This window comes from Erigeron canadensis, chromosome 3 (assembly GCF_010389155.1).
Source record: "Erigeron canadensis isolate Cc75 chromosome 3, C_canadensis_v1, whole genome shotgun sequence".
Taxonomy (NCBI): domain Eukaryota; kingdom Viridiplantae; phylum Streptophyta; class Magnoliopsida; order Asterales; family Asteraceae; genus Erigeron; species Erigeron canadensis.
The window spans coordinates 30,407,809-30,427,761 of NC_057763.1; the positions used below are offsets into that span (position 1 = coordinate 30,407,809).

General features: G+C 33.3%; 2 protein-coding genes across 2 annotated transcripts; both read right to left on the bottom strand.

Moving 5' to 3' along the window:
- Positions 1–7,409: 7,409 nt before the first annotated feature.
- On the bottom strand, positions 7,410–8,152 carry LOC122591884 (glycine-rich cell wall structural protein 1.8-like). The gene is made up of 2 exons (XM_043764112.1): positions 7,945–8,152; positions 7,410–7,896 (listed from the first exon to the last, which is right to left on the bottom strand). The coding sequence occupies exons 1-2, from the start codon at positions 8,150–8,152 to the stop codon at positions 7,748–7,750; spliced, it is 357 nt and encodes a 118-aa protein (XP_043620047.1). The 3' UTR covers positions 7,410–7,747.
- Positions 8,153–9,539: 1,387 nt separating this feature from the next.
- On the bottom strand, positions 9,540–16,698 carry LOC122591172 (coatomer subunit alpha-1-like). Its single transcript, XM_043763393.1, has 5 exons — positions 16,593–16,698; positions 16,243–16,465; positions 14,605–15,102; positions 11,375–14,387; positions 9,540–9,794 (listed from the first exon to the last, which is right to left on the bottom strand). The coding sequence occupies exons 2-4, from the start codon at positions 16,448–16,450 to the stop codon at positions 11,449–11,451; spliced, it is 3,645 nt and encodes a 1,214-aa protein (XP_043619328.1). The 5' UTR covers positions 16,451–16,465; positions 16,593–16,698; the 3' UTR covers positions 9,540–9,794; positions 11,375–11,448.
- Positions 16,699–19,953: the final 3,255 nt, after the last annotated feature.

Consider the following 19,953-nt stretch of genomic DNA (forward strand, 5'->3'; position numbering starts at 1 on the left):
TGTGATTTTAAAACGGTTACTTGTCTATAAGTAATTATCACTAGTTCATGGTATGATAGTGAATATCATTTTAAGAAAAGATTAACTTTGTCAACGTGATTGATATTGGTTGGTGGTACCACGTTATTGTCACATAGGTTCAATTGATAATTTGATAGTCAATAAAATTGATTGTTGGAAGAATTGCCTTAGTTTTGGTAGTACCGACTTGGGTAATTTAACTAGCAGTTAGGTGATTCGGTATTTTGTTCACGGTTGGTGGTACCACGTGAGCACTTTAATCTTGTCACGATTATCTTTAAACTCTAGAGAATTTGTTCTTAACTAAATGCAATAACATTTGAAGTCGAGGGAAGTCAAGGTGGATGACTTTTAATTATATTGTTTGAAGTTCCTTTTAAATTTATGCAATTATTTTGCAAACCAATTTTACTTTAATTGTCAAGAGGATTTTCAAAGTAACTCCCGTTTTCCAAACCATTTCATAAGCAACTAATCATTTCCAATCCCTGAGAACGAACTCAGACTTATCTTTTAACTATTATTACAAACGATCGGGTCCACTGCCCGTGAGTGCGTAGTAGTGAGTTTTTAGGTAGTTTTAGTTTTATAAATTTAAAGCTCGATTTTGCACATCACCTCCTCATGCAATTCGGATATCATCACTCCAAATATTATGCAAAATAACATTGCTCAATCTATTTAGATCTTCAAGCTTAATCGTCATACAATAAAGAAGTTGAACCCTCATCATCGAATTTAATCAGCTCTCACAATGATAAGAAATTCTGTAACTTGAATTTGAGATATGCAGCAATCACAAGATCCATGTCTGCAACCAATAGTGTCTGACTTTGTCTTGTATCTTCATGAATTGACCAATCACCTAAAGTCTTTTATATCAAATCTCCCCCTCAATGTAAGCATCTCCAAAATACATAGAGAACCACTTAACCTGCAACCTCTTCACTAGTCACCGGATTAATCATCTCTACATCATTGGCATTAAATAAAGGTTTGATTTTCAATTTCTCGGCTACAAATGATTAAATTTATCACAAAAGCTTTTCGAAAAAATCCCAAACACATGTTAAGCAAAGATCATGAACAGTTTACTCGGATTTTCAATCACGGTCTTCAATCTTCATCTGATTCATTTGAATCACCTAATCTTAAATCAGGCGCCTTTGATCCAAAAATTAGGTCGGACACATGTCACACGGATTCAAAACCAGAAAGATGCCATGACTAAACCCTTACGAAACACCATGATCTTCATTGCTACGAACACCCAAGAATTTTGCATAGAAAACATGGAAGCTTTGAATTTTTATCCCCCCTTTTTCTCTACAAAATTCTTAAAACAGCCTATATGTTTGTTTTTGGTTACAATATGTCTCTCATTCTCATCTTCATCCCTCGGTTGTTCACATATGCAATCCAGAGATAACACAGTAGCTCATTGCCATAACAACATCATGACACGGTCGTTTATATATACAATCAAGAGATAACCCAGTAGCTCCTTGTTAGAACAACCTTTTTGGCATGGTCTTGAATTCCTTCTAAGATTTCTTAAAATCTTCTATAAAGGATAGAACTCTAGCCATCATTGATTCGAGTTGTCTAAATTTAGAACCTAAAGTTGATCAAGTTTTCAAGTCTATTGCTTTATTACAGAATTCGAACCAAAACTCAAAGAGTTTACAAGTTCAATATTCCAACAAGCATAGACCAAAACTAAATCAAATTTACAAGTTCTTGACTATTCGAAAAGTAATAAATTAGAATCTAAAGTTGATCAAGTTTACAAGTCCAAAACTCGATTAATAGATATCAAACCTAAACTCAAAAGAGTTTACAAGTTTAATATTTAGACAAGTTCAGAACCTAAACATAATCAAGATTGCAAATTCTAAAACGTATTTTACTCGAACAAAAGATACGTATATATATAGTGCACGAACCTTCGAGCACAAAATATCAGAAGGTTGGTCGAGCTAGTAGGAGGTCGAGGTCGAGCTTGAGGTCGAGCTCGACCTGGTCGAGGTCAAGTGATGTTCCCATAACCATTGGAAAGTAGACTCATTTACGAATTCGTGGCCGCTTGAATCGTCAAAAACGGAGTTACGGTTTGAAAGTTATGGTCAAAACAAAATCCACACGTTTTTCTACAATCGAGCTTGAGTGGTCTAGCTTGGATAGGTCGAGCTCCAGAATAGGTCGAGCTCCAGACTAGGTCGAGCTCCGGAAGAGGTCGAGCTCCAGAAAAGGTCGAGCTCCAGACTAGGTCGAGCTCCAGACTAGGTCGAGCTCCAGACTAGGTCGAGCTTGACTAGGTCGAGCTTGACTAGGTCGAGTTTGACTAGGTCGAGCTCCAGGCTAGGTCGAGCTCCAAACTAGGTCGATCTCGAAAGGTCGAGGTCGAGCTTGATAGGTCGAGCTCGAGTGGAGCGGCTGAAGCTTGTCTGAACCGAAAAAACGAAAGAAAACACCTTAATCGATGCTAAAACCTTAATCCCGAACCAAAAGAATATCTCCGTTGGCTCTGATACCAATTGTAAGTCCCTTTGCCACCGGATCAAACGAGATTAAGTATCTAATGTATAAGTGCGAAAATTCTTATACAAAAGCAATCAACAACACGAACACGAATATGAATAAACTGGAACCGTATATTACTTCGGTAAATGCAATTACAAGTAACACACCAGGTTCGAAATACGAAAATATGAAAAACAAAACGACTGGAAGATTCACCTTAAACATAAGGTTTAATCTCTATTTATACTAAAACTAATGGACTAGTCGGACCTCGAATTTCATGGACCAAAGCCCAACTCGGACACCACATGAGCTTGACCAGGTCGAGCTCGACCAAGTCAACGTGTTGACCAATTCAAGCTTGACCAGGTCGAGCTCGACCAAGTCAACTTGTTGACCAATTCGAGGTTGACTTTATTATACGCGAAAACTTAACGTTTATTACAAGTACATATTAAATAAACTCAAGACAAACTTTTATAATGATGTTGTCACCCGGAATTGAACCAACAGTTAATAGTATCATTTTATTGTTAATATAACTTTCAAATAAAATAATTCTATTTTAAGAGTGTGTGAAATAAAAAAAATACAATATTAATGTAATATTATTTGCTATATTTTGATGGTATACTAATATGATTACAAATTTTATAATTATTTTAAAGTTAAATTTTTATTTTGAATCAATAGTAGTACGAAGTAGTATTATATCGTATGGGTCAAAGTGTCAAACCGTCAAAGGTGTCCACTTGTGTAGTTGTGTTATTCAATTTAATATGAAAGTTTATTACAAAATACTAGCATGGTACTCGTGCGGGATACTATGGTAAAGACTTCTCATGTCGTGATTAACAAATAAAAATAAGCGTGAACAATCAATTAAACAATAGCATACGATGGATAACGTAGCTGCAACAACGACCAATGTTAATCTAAAAATAGATACAATTAAACATATATCTAACAAATATCTATATACGCAACTTGCAACTTAGATGTAAAATTAAATAATTCCAAATGTAAAGTTTAAAGGACCTACATATAGAAATTACGCATCGTGTAGTACTTCTCTATACACTACATTTGCCGATGAAGAAGAGTTAGTAGATGGACTTGTGTTAGCCATTTGAGGATACAATGAAAAGATCGAAAGGTTTGTTGATAGAATGGTATTATGAAAGTTTTGTGTGAAATGAAATGTATTTATATACAACTCAAATAAATCATGACATTTTAATTATGGAAATTATTATGAAATAATTAAAAGATTGTTACAAAAGTTTTGAAAAGTTTGAAAATAAGTTTGAAAGTATGTGTTGATGGTGTCGTAGGATTTGATAACAATAACTAGTAACTACCATAATTAGTATAGATATACATAGCTCAAGGACTAAATTGTAATTTTTTACTGGGGAAACTTGAAAGCTTGACAGCAAAAGGAAAAGAATAAATTCTCACTTTTCAGAAAGTTCCATTAAAGGTCCTGTATCTTACTTTTTTAACCAAAAGGTTTCACATATACGAGTAAATAGCTAATATTTTGTATAGAGAGTGATATTCGTACCATAAGTTTTGATTAATCTATCACATATTTGTTTAAATAATTTGTACTTTTTGTTTAAAACGTCATACTATTTTATAGATTTATCAAAACTTATAGGGTAAATTGCAGGTATTCAACTTTATTGATTTTTAAATTTAACGTACTCCAACTTTTTTTTTTTTTTATCAATAAAAGGTATCAAACTTTTCAAAAAAAAGTAAAAACAAACCTTTCTTTAACATTATAAAGCATGGTTTCCGTTAAGTTTTCATATCATAAGGGGTGAAGTTTTGTTGATACCCACAGGGGCCCCGACCCCTTTTTTTTGTTTAGTAGTATAGTTTTCTCCGTTATGCGTCTAAAAAATATTTTTCTTAATTTTATTTATAGATCCTGTGAATTTTGACACCATCCGAATATTTTTTGTTGAGTTATTTTTTGTTTCCATGAATTCCGATCCCCCGTGTTAAATGAGTCAAGATCCACCTCTAGGGACCGCCAATCTCTTTTTAAACTACCGATACAAAATGACTAAATAAATCATCACATAACACATTTCAAACGATCTAACAAAGTTATTTACTCAGATTTCATCGAGATTCGATTCATTTGTCAAATTTTTTACTTTATTTAAAGGCTTCTGTAAAGTCATTTTGGCTGAAAAATCAAATCTTTAATATAAATGTTGGGTATCTCAATAACTCGTATATCACTTTTATAGCCATGTACCAAAATTAGCGAAAACATGATTAAAAATGTTATAAAAAAAGTTTTATTTCTAATTTTTGAAAATATGAATACCTTTTATTTATAAAAAAAGTATGATATCTTAAATTTAAAAATAAAAAAAAGTTGAATACCTTTTATGTAATTTACCCAAATTTATAATACGAATATCATTTGATATTTTGTATAGGCCCGATATTATAATATAATATATATATTAAAAACAAAATCTTGAAAAGCGTGTAAAGAATAGTATTTTTTTATTTTTTTATTTTCACTACATAAGTTTCCATCTTTACATTTTTAACACTAAACTATAATATTTTTTTAGTAAACTTTTTGCTTTATTTATTTTTACCACAAAACTTTTAATCTTTACACTTTTAACACTAAACTGTAATATTTTTTAATAATAGTATACTTTTTATTCTTTTTACTTTCACCACGTAAGTTTTAATCTTTACACTTTTAGCACTAAATTATAATACTTTTTAGTAAACTTTTTATTATTTTTATTTTCAACACAAAACTTTCGATCTTTACACTTTTAGCACTAAACTATAATATTTTTTAGTAACTTTTTGCTTTATTTATTTTCACCACAAAACTTTCAATCTTTACACTTTTAGCACTAAACTATAATATTTTTTTAGTAATAGTATATTTTTTATTTCTTTTTACTTTCACCACGTAAGTTTAATCTTTACACTTTTAACACTAAACTATAATACTTTTTAGTAAACTTTTTATTCTTTTTATTTTCAACACAAAACTTTCAATCTTTACACTTTTAGCACTAAACTATAATATTTTTTTAGTAAACTTTGTATTCTTTTTATTTTCACCACAATATTTTAACTCTTTACACTTTTAGCACTAAACTTTCTTAGTTTTTAATTTTCTTTTATTTTAAGGTACAGGAAAGCGTGTATAGAATAGTATGCTTTTTATTTTATTTTTTATTTTTACCACAATAGTTTCACTCTTTATACTTTTAGAACAAAACTTTTATAATTCTTAGTAAACTTTTTAATCTTTTTATTTTCACCACAATATCTTAACTCTTTACACTTTTAACACTAAATTTTTCTATTTTTTGATAATCTTTTATTTTAACTACAACATTTTAAGCTCTTACACTTTAACAACAAACTTTTTAACACATAAATTAAAAAGAAATGTACGGGAAAACTTGTAAAGAATAATAAACTTTCTATTCATTTTATTTTCACCACAACATTTTAACCCCTTATACTTTTAGCACTAAATTTTTATACTTTTTGATTTTCTTTTATTTTCACCACAACATTTAAGTCTTTTACACTTTTAGCACTAAACTTTTATGCGAACGACTTTCACTTTCACACAAAACTTTTACAGTTCATTTATTAACTGACAAATGTCAGTTTTTAATAATTTGAATAATACATGTTTTCTTAAAAAAATTTATGACACATTATCTCTTGATTAATAATATTTTTTATTAAATCGTTAACAAATATAATGTTCCCGGGGCAACGTCCGGGTGACATATCTCGTTTGTAATAAAATTAAAAGTTAATTGTCGCTTTCTTCGAGTGGGCCAAAGAAAACCCTTGCAATTGGTTTTTCCTTACAAATGGGAAATTATGTCTTACTTTAATTGATAGTACTAATTTATTATGTGACAGCTAACATTTTTGTATCCACAAATTTCTCATAAAGTCACCAATAAAAAATAATGAAAAATACATATGTTTGTATCCAAAGTTAATTAGCTTAATTTCTTTCTAAACTTTGACTCGAACCCAAAATGCTTAGCAAATCAGATGAGGGGATATGCTTATAGCATTTTCAAACCACTCGAACTAACATTTTGGTGGTTATCGAGAAAAAAATTTGTACAAAAATAAAAGGTCACCAGAATATCTTAATTGGATCATATACATTTGATTCCATTGGATAAAAAAAAATATCTCAATTGGATCATATGTATTTGAGTAAATTCATGTTGAAAAAAAAAACATTGAATTTTAGTAATGAAAAAAGCACATGTATACTACCGTTAGTATACTATTGGATCAGAACAAGTTGAACAAGGCCAACAAAAATTTTAACCTCTAAATTTCATTATTAATACACTTACTTGAGCTCAAGCATAAGCTTGATGGATTTAAAATTTTGGTTCTAAACAGGCTGTAAAATTTAGCAAATACAAACAAGTGACAAAATAGTATTTTGGGTGAGCCAAAGTTTACTTATATGATCATATAATAGAACTAATATATACTACCGTTAGTTTTTTAGGGTGGAACATCACCATTCACCAACACTATCTTTTACATTATAAGATGTGTTTATTGAGCTTGAATTCAATATAAAAGCAAGGCCTGATAAATAGATTAACAATAAGATGGAGCATATAATGGTGACACGTGACTAATTATAAAATATTGGGTTTTAAATACAAAATGTAGTATTTTATGATTTTAAGTATTGTATATCAACCCTTTGAAAGCTATCAATATGATTTTCACTTTTTCATATTATCACTTTTAAGCTTTTACTAGTAACAGTTGATAGTAAATAAGAAGTAATCATAGCAGAAGTCATCAACATCAAACATTAATGTGCATTCGTACACCAAATCCTTTTACAAATAGAGAACCTACACTATTTCTTAGAACAATTATGAATTACTAACATAACAAGAGACTCTTTCCATAAACAAAATTAACCACATATGAAACCCGAACAAACGAAATCAGGAAGACTAAAACAAGAAATTAGACACTGTCGATGTGCGTTCTTAATGACCCTCGGGGCCTTAGACATTGCTTTGGCATAACAAAAATGAGTGAGAAATAAGTTCGGCAAAACTTGCAATTCAATGGAACAAAATATGATATGAAAATGAAGAAATTGGGGAAACAAACTTGCGACAAGAGGGAGTTATGGTTTGCGGCGGCAATGAGGTTTGCACATGTAAGTGCAGTCGTAGAAACATGGACCGCCACAATGAAGTGGGCAGTCTAGTTTCATCCCTTTACATCTCCCTCCGCCCATACATTGCGCAAATTCCCCAATAACGTAATAATTTTCTCCAAGTGGACTGAAGTTTCTATGCTCACCATGGCGAATAAAGTGACGATGGCTATGACTTTTCTTTCTTGGGTGATTCTGACACCCCCATCTCCACCATCCGCCACCTCCACCACCTCCACCACCGCCTCCTCCTCCACCTCCTCCTCGTTTGTTTCCACCGCCGCGACCTCCACCTCCACCGCCGCCGCCCCCACCACCGCCACCACCACCCCATCCCCCAACCAAACCCCCACCCATAACCTCCACCCCCATTGTCTCTTCCTTTGTTATTAATCACTACATTATTAGTAGTTCTGTTTCGTATTTCTTTAATTCCTTCACCCCCTAGAAGACTCGAGAGATGTAACATTTACCCTATACGCATCCTTCCCAATTACTTTATCATCACCATTTACACTAGTAAACATGAAAACCAAATGAACCCACAAGCATGTTATAAGTAGTACCTTCATATTTGACCCAAATGTACTGTAGCCCTTGGTATACATTTTTCCTATATATATATGAAGGCCAAACAAATGGTATTGAGTACTGACAACTAGACCCAACCACCCCCAAAAATCATGTGGGGTAATTAGGGTGGGGGTGCCTTAGGGTGCACTCTTGTCCCAGCCACATTCCAATTGAGAGTATTGTAGCAGAAGTTGAATGAGCATGCAAATAAACAAGACACTCTTATTATTGTCAGTTTTTCGGTTACTTGGACTAAAATAATGGAGTAGTGTATTACAAAGCTCTTGCAAGTTGCAGGACATGCAAAAATCAATAAGTTACCTTAACATATGATATGACCACCTACTGCCATTATAGAACCTTTTCTTCTACAAACAGGAACATTTGTCAGAATCTTGATAACTAAAAGTGGAACCATCAACCAATCTCGCTAGGTTACTAAGTACTAAATCTGAGCCCTTTAACTTTGAGCTGGGTTAATTGAACATGTCAACCCGTAATATTTAATGATTTAGATTACTGTTTTAAGAATGATATCTTTGTAATGTGATTAGCGAATTGATTATTGTATATATTTAATAAAGGTCAAGTAAACTGTTTGCTAGCAACATTGCCCAACCTGGTCTAATACAGCCCATAATAAACATGACTCGTTTCAATCTGAACATGTTTTGACCCGTCACCTAAACCACTCCGCCACTCCCAACCTGATCTTGCCATCTCTAGTGTATATATTTAGGGTATGTTGGGGATTAGGAGGATACGGTTGGAGCATCTCAGTTATCAAACTGCACGAGTTTGGTAGTGGGTCAAAACATGTTGACAACCAAACTGCATAAGTTCCACTTTTTTTAACAAATGGGCCACCTCACCTTTCTTTTTGCATAATTCCAAGTTAAGATACAGAATGTAACAAGTAACTATGGGTTTATTAAGATAATTGGAACCTAGTAAAGTCATTTTGGAACAAGGGACCATGTCTAAGGGTTAATTGGCATGTTGCATAGGTAGATAGAATCATATTGGACCTAAGAACAAACTTTAAGGATAAGGAATAGTTCATGGTCCTGGGTTAATTCCATAAACCAACTTTCACCAAACCGCAACAGAAATAGAAAATCTACAAATGCAAGACGTCTACACCACGTAAAGTAATATAACTCTGTAAGTAAAACGGCAAAAGAAGATGTAAATGTGGCATTTTGCAGTTCAAAATCATATATTAAAAGTACTTAAGCTTAAATGAATTTAATAGTACAAAGATGGGTTCAGCTTAAGATCATAAACAAAGCATTCTCCAAAGGGATGAACAGAATTAAACCAAGGAATTAAGTGCAGCAATGGCGTTAAATATCTTGCTTGTCAGAAGAGCTTACAGATCTACTCTATCAACAAAGACTTGTAAAAGTATCCATGAAAGAATCTACCATCATTTGCTCATCTGCAAAGACAGAATTAAGAAACCAATTTAAGTTACCCATGAAGAGTCAAAAGGTTCACAAAATTTATCATCCATGTTGAGACTGTTAAGAGTGTTGGTAATAATCATATACACCACACCGTGTCTTCTACGGCAGCCTGACCTAACTAGACCGTAAACATGGACCACGCTGAGACCTAGCGTGGTTCGGGGTGATCACAACGAACCGAATCACCATAAATGGGAAGGCAAGCTGGTAACCTCAACAATTTAAGGGGGCAGATGTTGTGATATCCTCTTATTATTATTGCATTACTGTAATAAGTTTCTAAAAAGTTCAGTATTCTTCATTATCACCCACTGCAACTACTAAAACTCATCACTCTTAAGTGTTCACAGACACCATCAAAACTTATGATCCATAATATCATTTTCAGAACAAAGTGTTCCCAAAAAGCAGCATGGTTGGATCAGTGGTAAACACTCTTGCCTCTGGAGATAGAGGTCATGGGTTAGATCCTCATCCCATGCAAAGGTTGGAGGGCCTTTTCTACCATTTAGGTAGAAACTGGAAGCAGCCTCTCTACTTTGGTAGAGGTAAGGTCTGCCTACATCTTAACCTCCCCCATACACCGTCGAGGTATTGGGGCTCAAAACCCGCGGAAGGCGGCACTGAGCAGTTAGTTACTTACTCTAGAACAAAGCGTTCCCAAATAATGCCAATATAGTTTTGACCAACCAAAAATATACCTTTCACCATTTAACAGATGACATCAACCCCACAAATTAATTAAAAGCTTCAGAAAGATTCATCAGAATCAAAGGACAAAAGGAGATAATATGCCAACTATATAGTCCTATATCGAAATCTCAAAATCCTAAATCATGGAGAGAAAGAGATTCCGAGTGAAATAAAAACCATGGCCAAGATCGTGAGTGATATATAACTCACATTCAATAATAATAAATCACAATGTTGTTATAACTCACTCTTAAGATGACGAAGTGGATTTGACTGTAATAAAGCTAGGGAATAAAAACATGCAGTTGCAGTATTTTTTTATGTATACATCTTGAATGTGGTCACAACTTTGTGTTTTAACATGGTTTCAGGCCTTTATCGCTTCCTTTTTCTTAATTTACTTATTAACGAGCAGGGCTGGTTAAAAGTGAACTAAAAAAAGATAGCGATAAAGATTCAGCACCAACTGCTTTTGAGAGAAAAAGATTCACTTTTTGTAGTTTTCTCTAGCAGTGTATTAACGATGGTCAAAAAGGGTAACTTTTTAAATGAGGCGGGTCATGTTGATCCAGAACACTTACAGTCAAAGAATGCCAGTATATTCATAAATCATAGTGTGTTAACGATGACTTAAAAAATTAAATTATTTCAATGCTAACCTAAAGCTGTTCATGGAAATGATTTAGAATAATATAAAAATAAATGTTACACTTTGACGACTTTCCACCGATTTGACCTGCACCCTTTTTAGCTAATATACCCATAAGAGATAACAATAATCCGAATATACACGTTTCAATGCAAATGGGCTAATACTACCACCTTTACTTCTCATTCAACTAGCAAATAAAGTTCATACCTTATGCCAGCCGGATTGCACCACCAAATGTATATGTATAGAGCTGCTTGAACTTCAAAAACTTTAGTAACATATCACCTCACCTGAGACGGAGAACATAACAACCCTGAAGCATCAAGACCTATCACTGAAAGATCACATACACTACACAACTTCCCTTCTTCACTCGGTAGAAAATTGGAGCTGCAATATGGGCACAAAACTTTTTTCTGCCCATGATAAATGGGAACATAAGTCGCTCCACAAATCACAAACGGATTTCTGAAATCATAGTTTAGCTTAGATGAATCGATCAGATTCTTTTCTGCCGCCTGCAACACTTGTCTTGCTGTCTTTGCTTGATTCTCATTGGTGGGATTTGTCTCTAGAAACCGTCTAGCAAAATTCACAGCGGTGTTATTATTCTTTGCATTGTAAGATAACTTCACAGCATTTAGTAACACGAGCCTCAGATGTGGAACTTGAAGTTTACAGTGGGTAAGATAAGCAGCAAGCTCTTGTTGACGAATAGGGTTATCTTTAATTTCTTTTCTTTTGAGCTCCATTTGTAGAGCCAAAACGTATTCTTTTACAATAAGAATCAGTTCCTTCACTTCATCAACTTCTCGTCTTGACTCAACCACAATAAGAGGAATTGTGTGAAGAATATTCAAAAAACCTCGAAGGGCCTCAGAAAACTTTCCGGATGTAAAGGCTTTATAAGCCACTTTTAATTTCTCTTCCAGTTGAGGAAAGTTAAACACAAGTGCAGGTGGCCCCCTCGAGGCAGTTGACTCAGTCAAACCCCGTTCAATTGGTATAGACAATACGGGAACAGACGGGAAAGCATTCAGATAAGAATGGCACCCAAAATGAAGATCAATGAACAACGATCTCAAAGGAGTAAAGTTTTTCATTCCCAATTGTCGATGCAATAATCTCATTGCGGTATCAAAGTTACCAGCTGCTACATGTTCAGCAGCTAGTGAGGATTTTTGAATCCAAAGTTGGCTGACAGGGATCCCAGAAGTAGGGGCCACAAAAACAGATGAATGGGAGCTTCTAGAAGCTTTAGGAGTGTCGGCCTCAGGAGGAAGCTCCAAATCTTCAAGATCCCACCCTCCTTCCTCGTCGTTTTCTTCATTATCTTCACCGATTTCTTGACTAACCCCATTTTCAATACCATCCACATCAATTAAATCCAGTTCCTCACCCCAATCACCATCATTTTCCTCTTCCTCGTCGCCAGCAACAACCTTATTACTTACATTGTCAAGACCGCCCTCAAAGATTCCTTTCATGACCCTCAAAAGTGGCCAATCTCCCCCACGGGTGACAGGAGTTGGTGGCATCAGAAGTGAAGGTACCTTGCCCTTAGGCAACTCGGGAATGTTACCCAACTCAGCTGCAAGTCGTTCAGTAACATCGTGAAGCCCATGAACAGAAGCAGTAATGTAAGCAAGATGTAAATGACCTGCCTTTTCTAAAATAGTAACACGTTCCCGAATATTACCCAAATAAAGGGCGTTATGAAACTGACCCATGACATCATTCTTAACTTCAGCAATTTTAAGCATTTTTGATAGCTTCTCCATGTTCCCAGTAATCAAGTAAAGAAATGATAATCTCTCAAAATTCTTCGTTTTTTGGTAAGCATACTCCACAATTCCAGCATTACCCTGTCGAAGAGCCTCCACCCCTAGTTTATACCAATGATCCTTCTCATCTATCTCCTTCGCCGCAGCAACTGCTATCTGAATATTCCCACTATTGAGTGCTAAATTGAAACGAGTACTTTCATCTTTCACAAAATGAAGGGCAACTTCAGGAAATCCCTTTTGTTGTAGATAAGCAATCATGGCTTGTCCACAAAGATTTGAATTTCGGATCATATTCATGACATTGTCGTATTTTTTTCTTAGTAACGACAATTTAAATATATATTCTGTTGCATCGATAACTATAACTTTGCTCTTTCCATCCCGATCCAAGCAGAATATTTTATTCCCTGAAACTTTTGTGATGTATATAGGGATATCAAGGGTCTTTATTATTCCATTGTCTCCATTGGGAAGACAATACTTGATGTGATTCAGGGTCGTATAGATGAAAACACCATTGTCATCCCAGGCACCACCCTTGACACGAATTGTCTCGTGAAGAGTGCATAGGTGGTCAAGCTTCTTGCTAGCTATAACTATGGCATGCTTGCTCAGTAAGGCCACGGTTTCCATGTCATTTGACCAGACAATATACTTGACAAAAGGCGTTTGAAGACTACCAAGAACGACTCGTTGCTGAAGATCAAAAATAACCACTTTATCTTCGGCCCGGCATAGTAAATTACCCGTCCCAGCATAGAAAATAGAATCTGTAGTAATTGGAAGTCCACTTTTCTTAACAGTCTCGTTCTTTAGATTCTTGACTATCACTTGATTACTGGTTTTGTCAAGCACAGCAAATCGATTTCGGGCAACAAAGACTGCTGACCCTCCAGGTCCTTTCTTCGCATCTTGGACTGTATCGCCCCTGCTGATACTGTCTTTGGGTACAATATATAACTCATAAGACCCACCATCAACTTCTGAACATACGAGAACCGCATTTTCTGTAGGACTATATGAAAGAGATTGTGGGCCCTGATTCAAAGATGTCGACCCTGCCCGTCGGATGGGCATCACTTGTGTTTCTTTCTGAGTCGAGAACTCATAATATTTCAAGAAGCGATCTTTAGCATAGAACATAGAATCACCACTTACAGAGAAAGCGGGCCTTTCTCTTTCAAGTTTAAAAACAACCATCCCACTGTCATGTCCAGCTGCAAAAAGATTCATTTCCGGGTGACATGCAAGTATCCAGAATCGATCATGTTCTCTTCGAAAAGTATGAATACCAGTACGTTTTGTCACGTCCCAAACACGAATGCTTTTGTCTTCCGAGTTGGAAACAATTATATCTTGTTTGGTGTGAAACATAACGCATGATACATTATTTACATGCCCTCTCAATGTATCCACTTCCCAAGCCTTCGTGTCTGGAAATACAGAAGGATCGCTTAAGTGAGTTTCTAGTAAAGATAATATTAATTAACTCATAGTTACGAAGAAACAGAAGCCAGAGTGAAAATTCAAAATCTAAGGACTAAGTCAACATAGAATATTCCGTATGCAATAGATATGCCTACTAATCTAACTTAACTTAGCCAATTTAGAAGAGAAATTCTAAGAAAAAACATTGTTTTTACCACTTACCGTTCATTCGCCACAGCTTCAGCAGACGATCATCAGCACCTGAGACAATCAGAGGCAATGTGGGATGAAATGAGGCCCAGTTGACTCCTCGATCATGACCTTCGAGTACATACTTCACAACAACATCAATTCCACCAAAAAGATCAGAGTTAATCTGACTTAAATTATTCATCAGGTCATCAGCAGGTGATGGATTTTTGTTCCTTAGGGATCCAATATCCCAAACACGAACTGTCTGGTCAAGTGAAGCTGACACCACAAGATCTTCTTTAGGGTGGAAGGATGCACACATCACATAATGATTGTGACCAGTTAAAACAGAAAGACATGTCCGTGACTGCCAGTTCCAAATTCTAACAGTCTGATCATCACTTGCACTCACTATCCAGGGAGATTCATGATGAAATTGCACAGTACGGATGTAATCAAGATGTCCGAGCAGAGTGAAGAGACATCTGTGCAACTTGTAGTTCCAAACCTTAATCTTGTAATCATCTCCTGCAGAAGCCATAACTGTGAGTAGACTTTTCCTCATATATCGTGTGTGTGTGTGTGTGTTTGTTGAGGGTAGAGTGCACCCCTTTGAGAGTTGTTAAATGTGTACAGCATATCATGCATACATTTACTTTCTATCACATATATTTACTTTCTATCACATATGAGACTTAGAATGGCAAGAAAAGACATAGCATCAAGCTTAAGACAGCATTCATCCTTTAAAAGCAAAGGGTCCAATGCAAAGAAATTAGTCATATCTGCATTCTAATAATGCTGATACCACACTTATATACCTCAATTACTATGTGATCATCACGGAAAATAACTAAATAAGGACTGATACAGCTTGTGAAATGTTTGCATCATTGCATCCAAAGTACTTTGACCATGTTTGACCAACTAGACTGCTAAAAAAAGTTTTAGCATTGAACAAAACCAAACATTAACCATTGACCAAAATGCTTGCTGCAGTAATATTCAATAACTTTCTACTTATCACACTTCAACTTTTTCATAGTTAATGGCTAACTTGTAAACCGCTGCTCCAAATGGCGCGGCAACTTTTGAGGTCACGTCAGCAAAAAGTACTTTTTACCTAATGAAGAGGTAACCAGATACATACAATAACATCGAATTAAAAGTTTGATGCACACAATAGACAGTTCGTAAGTTAAATACACACAATTGCAAAACAACACAAGTTGGTTTCGTTTTGGTACAGTTTGCCCTTTACCGGTTCAACTTCAAGTCAAGCTGAAGTTCAACAAGTCCAACTTCAAGTCAAAAAATTCCAAGTTTTAAAGTCATTAGATTTCAATAATTCATACACTATCATTAGACTTTCTCATTAGTTTCAATAGTATCACAAACATGAGTATATCACAAGAATAGTACCCATGCATTATCAACAAAAACACAAACTTGAAGATGTATACATTATACTCCCATTATAATATACATACAATTCTGGAAGCCGTCTCTCTACCCTGAGTTAACGGGTACCCGAATTGTAGGATTGGGTATCATTGATAATTTTATATATATACACACACACACACACACACATACACACACACACATTATACTAACTAATACCAAACAGAAAAACAAAACCAAAGAATAAAAGAAAGAACATTATACCTCCAGACACAAACAAAGGTTGCATGACGTGAAAATGGACACCACGAACAGGACCATCATGTTCATCAAACTTATCAATCAATGTCCCCATTCTGTAATCCCATAACTGTATCACACCACTATGTAAACTTGCTAGAATCCATGGTCTTTTCGAATGTAAACTTAGTCCCTTCACTCTATTACTTTTTGTCTCAAATTTTGTCAACATTATTCCAAACAAATCCTGCAAATATATATATACACATATATATTTACACAATATTACAATGAATGATTCAATACCATGTTCATGGATCGATAAAAAGTTACTTAATTTGAAGTTATTTGATGAAAATTGAAGATGGGTGTACCTTAAATTTGATAGATCTAGTTGATCTCAGATTCTTGAATCTCGATGTATTGAGGTGATATATATATATAATATATTATATATATATCTACGGAATCAAGAGAGATTTCGGGGATCGCGGATCAGGAAGATGGAGGACTTTAAGTATGCTTTATGTAGAGTGTGTAAATGGTAAAATAATAATTAACTTATGGTGGGATTCCCGGAAATTACCGTTAATTATCTATACTTATATAGTTACTACTATATAAAAATTAAAAGTTAAAAAAAAAATATGCAAAATAACAATTATACTTATAATAAAATAATTTACACAATTAGTCCTTAATTTATCTTCTAAAATATTTCAACTACTCCTTTAAATCAATTACTTATAAATCAATTACATTTATATCAATTTAGAACACCCGACACCGCCACCAACATCAATAGTCGTTATCACCACACGTCCCCAACATCATCAGACCACCGTAAGAACCACCGTTGCATTGCGCGGGTACCGTACTAGTCTAAATTAAGTTTACAACCCATTAAGTAAAATTTTAAAACTTTGATACGAAGTTATCAAATATAAATTGAAAGTTTCTTAAGTAGCCAACGTCGTTGATGATTCCCTTACCTTAATTCATTACCAACTTAATTTTCAAAAGAATTTTTATAACGTAACAACTTTTTTTTTTCAAAGATAATCACTTACAATCAATATAATTTATTTATAACTTAACTTTTAATTAATAATTTCACTTATTAATAAAACTTTAATCAAAACATCTTTTATTTTATAAAAATAAAAGTATACATCATATTATTATGAGGAAAAGTGAATATAAAGTTGTTCGGCACCTAAACTTAGATGTGAAACCCCTCACATACAAAATTTTCAATATTTTATTATTAATGAATAAATGATTTGGCCTCCATGAATTTTATGTATTAAAAAAATAATTTATGAGTGTTCCACAACTAAGCTTAGGCACCTAACAGTCTTATATTACCATCTCTCGTTATCTTAATCTTAATATGTACTATAAGACAGTTGAACTAATGACTTAACCAATCAAATCGCTCAATTTCATCAAATTGAATTTCGCTTATGTCATCATTTAAATTTAACTATAAATTAAAAAACCTAATAATAATTATCAAAATATATTATTATATTAGTATTTATATTAGTTTATACTTTTTTGTTTTCCATCAATACGTTACACTTTTTAGTCCTAAACTAGATTTTAGACCCGTGTCCGACACTGGACACGGGGTTTACGATATTATCAATGTTAGATTTTCATACATTTATTTCATAAAATCTTATAATTTCTAAGATATTCGGTTTTAAGTGTTATACTTTAAAATTTGTAATATGATATCCACAAGTTCATCACTGTTATTATTAGCTGAGATATATTGATGAAATTGTTACCATAGTCATTTCACAAGGCACATGCTAAAATAAGTTCTTTATTGTATTATTTTTTAAAACCAGTTGTACTCATAATGTAATATTATTATGAAAGACAATTAAAATATAAACATACTTGTGATCTTGTACTTGACATTTAAATTTCTAAAAATAAAATCTTCTCAAGTTGATGACTAAAAATAAATATAAATTAAATATTGAGGGCTAAAAAGTGTAAATTATTGATGGTAAAAAAAAATGTAAATTAATGAGACTTTTTCTACAAATTAATATAATAATAATATAATAATATATTTGGATAATGATTATTAGGATTTTTAATTTATAGTTAATCTAAATGATGACATTTGATTGGTTAATAAGTCATTAGTTCAACTGTCTTATATTATATATTAAAATACTTCATTTATATTTATTTTTAGCCATTAATTTTAGGAGTTTTTTTTTTTAAAAATTTTAAAAAGTTACAAAAAGTATTTATATTTAATTTTTTAAAGTTACAATTGTCACTCAAATCAAGAGTCCAAATTGTTATCAAAAAAAATATGAAAACAATCCTAATTGTTAGTTAATTATCATAAAACATGTGATTGAAAATAAACCTATTCGTGTTATGGGTCCGCATCATGATCAAATACTTATACTTAAATGTCAAGTACAAGATCACAAGTATGTTTATATTTTAGTTCTTAATTATCTTTCATAATAATATTACATTATGAGTTTTGCCGCTCTAAAAAAGTATCACATTATGAGTACAACTGATTTCAGAATATTTTATAATAGAGAAATTATTGTAGCATGTGCTTGGTGGAATGGCTACGGCAAACAGTTCCAGCAATATGTCTCAGCAAATAATGGCAGTGACGAACCTGCGATTATTGTACTACAACTTGCAAAGTATAACACTTATAACCGTATATATTCAAAATTATAAGATTTTATGAATTAAATGTATGAATATCCAATATTGATAATATCGTAAACTCCGTATCCAGTGTTGGATACGGATCTAAAATTTAGTTAGGTTCCATATGGTTAAACCCTATATAAGGTTATCTTTTATAATTGTATATCTATTAACCTTTGTTAATATCTTTCTTTTTTTTTTAATTTTTTTTACATTTCTAGTATAAAAAAGGTGTGAGAAAAAAGGTGTTACTTACCACTCACAATTATAACACCTAATATGAACTTCTTCTTAACATTAAATTAAACTTTCCAATGTTTTCAATTTCAAAATTTAATAATCAAATTAATTTTAATAACTAGAGTGTAGTGCAACAATGGTTTGTCCATTTTACCATAGTAGTCCTTTTTCAAGTTTAGACTTTTCTCAATAATGAATTCTTTTATTATTTTTGTATTATCATATCGGCATTGCACCGTTTCTTTCTACAATACCCTAAGAATACCCATTATCAACAATACATTTTCTTTAAATATTTTATTATCATTTAAGAAAAATAAACTTTAATTTTATTGGTTGCAACACCCCATGTGGCCCCACTTGAACCCATCCTCCTAGATTTATTCTCGTCTTAACCAAATACATCCAATGATGACACCTCCACAACACAATAGTGCTAAGGGTGTTGTGGGATAACGTATCAATAAAGACCCTAATGACGTATTGTTGGTAGAGGTCTTACTAGTATCCATGGTCTCTAAAACACATGGCTTTGTTGCAACCGTTGTTGATTACAAATATGGTCTTTTTACATGAAAAGTCTATATATATACATATACATATAAATAAGAGTTAATTACAAGATTAGTCTATGTGGTTTGTACATTTTAGCAATGAGATCCCCTTTCAAGTTCACTAGCATTAAAAGTCTCTAAATCAATAATATTTTGCATCCTTGGTTCAAAGTTAATGTATTCGTTAGTGGTCGTTAATTTTTTGTGTTCTTGATCTCTGAACGTGAGGGCACGT